Here is a 6,701-nt window from a genome sequence, read left to right on the forward strand (position 1 = left end):
AAAGACAAAGGAAAACTTGAAATCGCATCATATGACCCCTTTAATGCATTGTGTTTCCTTCTGGAGCATCAGTGAGTATTTGAACTTTTTGTAGGGATGCACCAAAATTTCGACAGTAAATTTCTATGTAGTATACTTGTTCCTGTTTGCATTAGCACACTGTTTCAGTTTTCAGCCAAGTGCATCCAGAATTCTCGGTTTCGGGCCAGAATTTTCATTTCCGTTTATCCCTAACTTTTTGTAATAGTTGCATGTCCCTCAGTTGTCCTTAGTGTGAAAAGATGGATCTCCAAATCATACAGTCATTGTTGGAAAGGGTTCAAAAATGCAAAAGATTCTGGAAAACCAAAGAATTTGTGGGACCTGAAGGATTTTTCTGAAGAACAGCAGGCAGTTTAACCGTTCAGGACAAACAAGGGACTCATGAACAACTATCACAAAACAAAAAACAGCTGTGAATCATCCAGGTAACAACACCGTATTAAGAATCAAGCGTATGTAAATTGTTATTGTTATAAATTCAACTATTTTCTCTTATGGACTATATGTAAATGTCTTTTATGTGAAATATCTTATTCAGGTCAGTACTAAATAAAAAATAACATGCATTTTGTATGATTCCTCTTATTTTGGTAAAATAATTAACATTTTGCAGATACAATTACAATTATTATTACAATTCTTAAAAATCATGACAAAAATTTATTTATTTAGTATTATTAAATATTATTAATATGTATAAATAGTGGCAGTGGGGTTATGGTATGGGCAGTAGGGGTGTGCGATATATATCGTCTGCGATAATAACGTAATTGTTGTTTTAACGATGTGCGATTTGACATTATCGAGTATTTTGCAAAAACCATTCAAAACAACCCTACAGAGCGCACGCATACATTACGTGAAGTCTAGACTAGTGCGTGTGCGCATTTAGTGTGTTTTCTTTCACTTTGAGTTCAGCTCATGAACAACAAAAGTGTTGCATTTATAATTTTGTTCAGTGTATATATAATTTTTAGGGCCATTAATTTCATGTTAGATATGGTTTAGCTCTTAATCTCCTCACTATTAACAAAAAAATCCATTCTGCAGCCTCTTCTGGTTTGACACATTTATAAGACATTACTTCCTATCTCCCTGCAGGAAGTCCACTGACCCCTCGCGGTTAATGACTTGGGACACCAGCTAGCGGTTAGCATTAGCATCAATCACTCCTTCCTCTCCACTCCTCTGTCTATCTACTTTTAGGCTTTCTTGTGGAGTGTATCAGTCATTCAGAGTTTTCTGTCTGCTGTTTCCTCTCTTTTGGGTCAATTTGAGCGCAAAATAAGATGACCTTTCAGGGCATTTGGGCGTGCAACAATCCAGATGTACGAAAAAGGAATTCTGGGAATTCCAGACCACTGAGGTTACAGTGTGTGGATCATAAGAGGTTATCGGCTATGAGTCAAACTAAGCTGTAGGAGTTTTAAAGAGATTGTGATATAACTCGGCAGACTTTTGACAGGAATGACAGTAGTTAGTACATTCTGATGAGGAGCTAGTATGTTTCTGATGATTCATGTATGGAATGAGCCTCCATTGTGACCCTGAGCAAGACTTCAGATCCCTGTTATAAGTTTATGACACATTTTAATGGAAGCTTTAGCTCTGTTACAAAACTTAGTGAGCTGCCTTGATGCCTACTGACTGCAGGCAGTACACTAACTGAAATGGAATCTCATAAGCTTTTGATTTAGAACACTCTACAGAGGCAACAGCTAAACACACCACATATTTGAGATTCCCCTTTTGAAGTGCACTTAATTGTATTGAATGTGCACTTGAATTTCCAGTCTTAAAAATTTGTTTTTTTTAATGTACTTGCAGATATAATATGAAAGAAATAAAAGGCCACCTAAGTGTACTTAAACAGTACACTTTTAAAAAGTGCACTTTGTTAAAATGTTATTAAAACAGTTCATTGTTTTAATAATCTTTTGTCAGTGCTTTAAAGTGCACTTATTTTGATGTTGACAAACATACTAAAGCACATCGTGTTGTTTGATATTGCATTTAAAGTTAATATTTTAAATCTACTAAATTGCAACTTCATTGACAATGTGTAATTTCAAATATATTTAAATACATGACACACAAGTTTCAGTAGAAATTACATTAAAGTATATTTTAGTTTACCATAAATGCTTGTCAGTAAATTTGGCAGTGCACGTATAATATTTCAAAGACAATAAGGAATTAATTGAAATTACATGCTTAAGTGGGTCAAAAAGCACTCTTAACTAATTGCATTTAATATAAATTTAAACTATGATATTTTAACTTAATTATAAATAATATGCAATTAAGTGTCCAAAAACATTACATTCTACTCGCACTTAAGTATATTATTTTAAAGTATGTTATTTCTCTTTTTAAAAGTATGCTAAAATGTACTTCTTTTTCACAATTGTCGACATTTGAATTAGTTGAAATTTGATGTTAGCATATTGCTAAGCTAAGATACAACACACTATGCATAAAAATACAGACACATGGTCCATTTTTAATGAGTTTGAAATGCTTTAATTGTGAACTTTTTTTATTGCATCAGTAATGTATATTAATAATTCAATAACAATTCTTTCATCTCTTTCCATCATGGATTGACTTTTTCACTTAGCTGATTCATTTTGGTTTTGTCCAACAACCTTCCTTAAGCTCCACATTGATGTTGTTTCTTTGCAGCTCCACTGTTTGAGAAATCAGACAATGTCATGAAAGAAGGAACGTGCTCGGCCACATGTGAAGACTTCCATCAGATGAAGATGACCGTTCTCCAACTCAAACAGAAGGTGCCCTTTTCCAGTTTCACCTGCAAGGCTTATTCGCTAAAACGAGCAGCAGATTTCCTTTTATATGCATGTTCTCATTCATAGACGTGAGCCGACCCAACGAGAACCTACCTGCCAATGTTTCACAAGCAAGTCAGACTCAGGTTATACAAGTCTTCAGGGATGTGTTGGTGACTTTATAGGCAAAATAAAAAGCGATAAAACACGGGCTGAATGGCTGAGCAATCTGGTGGTGTGACTTATGTCTGTCCTTGCTGCAGGCTAGTAAATCACGTTGAATGCAGTGATGCGGTTTAGACGGGCTGCAGTCAAAGCGAGACTGTCAACAAATCCACTCAGCACCCTCATGGTCACGGCATGATATATAGCTCTTGTGCATGTGGTCCAGCAGACTATGAGGGAAAAAATTTAGAGTAAAAAATGTGACGAACTAGTGAGAGTGAGGCTAGACTTATGGTTTTATGAGAAGGTGACACAAAAACATTGATATGATTGTTACAAATGGTTTTTTTTTCTGTCCATTGTTTTAATTTCCCACCTATTGCTTTGTTTGGAAAAGGTTATATTGGTTTGCTCATGTTTTATTTATTATTAATGTATTTTTAGATTTATTAATGTTTTTTTTTTTTTTCAGTTTAAAATATTATTATATTATATTATAGTATATATTATTTTATATTATATATTATGTTATATTATAATAACTGTGTATAGTAACTGTGAAATTATTTTTACCTTTTAAGATGCCTTTTTGGAGAATGCAGTTCCAGAATGCAATGTGACAAGCTCAGTTAAATTTAACCCATGATGATAAAAATGTAATAATTATATAAAAATTTTAATACATTTTAAATAATTATATAAATATTTTTTGGTCAGTATGTAATTCAGCGTGTTCAAAAAGTTTGTGGTCGGTGTGTAATATATCAATATAAAAATGTAAGTGAAATTCATAGTATACTATTTTAGTGCAAAGACTATTGCGTTGGTACTAAATCAGTCATTTATGAGGTTTAATAACTGTTAGGATTGTGCTTTAGGAGGTAGTTTACTGTGTAGGCATTTGACTGCAATGTTTCCTAGGTTTTGGAACAGAACTGTAGTGTTTTAGTTCATCTGCAGATCTTTTATTCAAAATGGACTGTTCTTCACAGCACATAATTCTGCTAATCTCTCGCAGCATCATAAGTGGTTGACATTGGCACTCGGTGCAACGTGGGATTGAAATATGTGCAGTCCGACACAAATCAAAACCAGAAACAATGACAAATGAGATTTAAATTGCTTGCAAAGGGCTGGACACAGACACTTACACAGATTTATGCACTAGGCCTAGGGCTGTATCTACTGTGTGTGGCGATACCTCAAAGGTCTGTGTGTGTGTGTGTGTGTGTGTGTGTGTGTGTGTGTGTGTGTGTGTGTGTCTCCCTTTGGGGACGTCCTCATTTGTAAAACTGGTATAAAAATAAAAAAAAAAATTTAAATTGTAAAAATGCAGAAAGTTTGCTGTAAGGGGTAGGTTTAGGTGTAGGGTTGGTGTAGGGCAATAGAATATACGGTCTGTACAGTAGAAAAACAATTAGGCCTATGGAATGTCCCCATTTAGATAGCTAAGTAAACGTGTGTGTGTGTGTGTGTGTGTGTGTGTGTGCGTGTGCTGATGTCCAGAGGTTAGAAGGTAATGGATACTTCCAGTGAGTCCTTTGAAGTGAAATACTCTGCGAAGAACACTTGGAAAAGACAGGCACTGATCTCAGTCCATGCACCAAGTTGAATAATTCAGAGATTTCCTGTTTTTGCGAACAGCATGTACACAGATGTTACAGTTTATAGATCATATTACATGCTCACGTTACTTTGGTTTAAATTATAATTCTCTTATTTACCTTGTAATATTATATATTTTAGCCATTCCCTCCTGTCAGATTAGTTGCTATCAGGTGACAGTAACGTCCTTATACGTTTTCTTAAAGGATTAGTTTAACCAAATTTACTCAGTTATGTCGCTGAATAATCAGGGGCTAGTTGCATAAACTTAGCCACTATGTTAAGATGGTGTCTTAAGAACTAGTTTGACCAACTAGCAGTTAGCCAAGGGGTAAGAAGTCTTATTTTTCAGATTCAAGTTAGTCCAAGCTATGTTATAATGCAAGAGTTTCAAAAAAGTTAGGACCAGTCTTAAAGAACAATCATTCATAGTGACATGTCTGTCAAAAAATCTCCATTGGGCTTGTGCTCTTTATTCCCAAGCCCTTTATTTATTTGTTTCTTTATTTTTATTTTTTTCATGTTTATTTAATTTTATTGTTGTCATTTTATTTTTTATTTATTTTTTTATTTAATTTGTCATTTTATTCAATTTTATTATATATTTGTTTTATTTAATTTGATCATTTTTATTTTACTATTTTATTTTATTTTATTTTAGAGCAGCATGAAGATTCTTTCTTGAAGATTCTTACCACAGAAAATAAATAACAGCATATTGGGTTTGGATCAGCATAAGAGGGAGCAAATAATGACATTTATTTTCATCTATGGATTACTATTCTTGTAAAACTGACTGTTAATCTTGCATTCTTGGTTTATTGAGCTTCAGAACCAAAAAACTAGTGCATGTCATGTTTCTGTTCAGTCTTTTCCAGTCCTGTAGTGCAAGAAACAGCGAGACCCTGGATGATCCGCTTGTTTTGTATAACTCTCCTTTCCTCAGATTGCCGTATTGCCAAGCAGCACAGAGGTCAATAAACAGATGACCAATGAAAAGATGATGATGACACATTCGTTCTTACCTGGACCTCCAGGGCCACCTGGGCCTGCAGGTGAGCTTTGTTAATATGCTGTTTATTTTCTCCATTCTTTTCCTAATTCCATTCTTCTGTAAACCTGTCACTTTTTATGTCTCTCTCAGGGAGCCCAGGGCCCAGAGGTTCCCCTGGTCCCCCAGGACAAATGGGGCCACCAGGCATGCCTGGTCCCAGAGGCGACATGGGGCCCATGGGACCCTCACCAGACCTGTCGCATATCAAACAGGGACGCCGTGGCCAAGTGGTAAGTATAAGTCTTTATAAGTAACCTAGAAGCTTCATAAACCATGTATTATCAGCTGTAATCAGTATCTGAAGTGTCAGATTTGAGGACTTATGTGTAGTTCATTCTCCTGCATCTGTAATAATTATAATATTTAGCCTAGCATAAGCACATAATCTGATTGCACTGCTCCATTAATTCTTGATGTTTCGCTTTGGACACACTGCATTGGTGTTGTTTTCCAGTGTCGTTTGTCTCTGCTGCGCCATTAAGCTCTATGAAGATAACTCACTTTGGCTCAGCATCTATCTTGTGACATCTGGATGGCCTGTGGTTTACATTCTTTAATATGAGTCTCGATGGGTGTCCACATTTATTATGACTTACTAAAGGATGTACTAAAGCAGGTTCAAGGATGTAATGCAGGGGTTGCTCTATTCTATGCCTGGAAATCTACTTTCCTGCTAAGGTTTAGTTCTAGTCCTCCTATAACACACAGACCTGTCACTGTTAAATGACCCTTGAGACCTCGAATAAAGACCTGTTGACACCTGAAGGAGCTAAATGACATGAAAGTAAACAGTATTTGCAAAATATTATTTTTTTTCTTGTAACAGTCGCCCTCACTTGAAAACTAAGACACTGTTTTCTGTAAAGCCGCTTTCGAAACGATGGGGGTATATAAGCTAAAATATATTTTTTAAATTATTAATAATAACATAAGAATTCATATATGTTTTTTATTATGTAGCAATTTGTTTAGTAAAATAATACATAAAACTATAATATAATCAGTGTTCTTTTAGTATTTTATATATATATATATATATATATATA

General features: G+C 34.8%; 1 protein-coding gene across 4 annotated transcripts in view; it reads left to right on the top strand.

Moving 5' to 3' along the window:
- The window catches only part of LOC107701959 (collagen and calcium-binding EGF domain-containing protein 1), a 63,896-nt gene that overhangs the window by 47,547 nt on the left and 9,648 nt on the right, over window positions 1–6,701 (top strand). For all 4 annotated transcript variants that reach the window (XR_001635715.1, XM_016504126.1, XM_016504124.1 and 1 more), the window contains 3 exons: window positions 2,728–2,834; window positions 5,548–5,656; window positions 5,746–5,885. Coding sequence is in view for 3 of the 4 variants with exons in the window: in XM_016504126.1 (XP_016359612.1) it covers window positions 2,728–2,834; window positions 5,548–5,656; window positions 5,746–5,885 (356 nt within the window). In the remaining variant the exon portion in view is untranslated. The remainder of the gene's footprint in view (window positions 1–2,727; window positions 2,835–5,547; window positions 5,657–5,745; window positions 5,886–6,701) is intronic.

Source organism: Sinocyclocheilus anshuiensis, unplaced genomic scaffold, assembly GCF_001515605.1.
Source record: "Sinocyclocheilus anshuiensis isolate Anshui unplaced genomic scaffold, SAMN03320099.WGS_v1.1 scaffold1184, whole genome shotgun sequence".
Taxonomy (NCBI): domain Eukaryota; kingdom Metazoa; phylum Chordata; class Actinopteri; order Cypriniformes; family Cyprinidae; genus Sinocyclocheilus; species Sinocyclocheilus anshuiensis.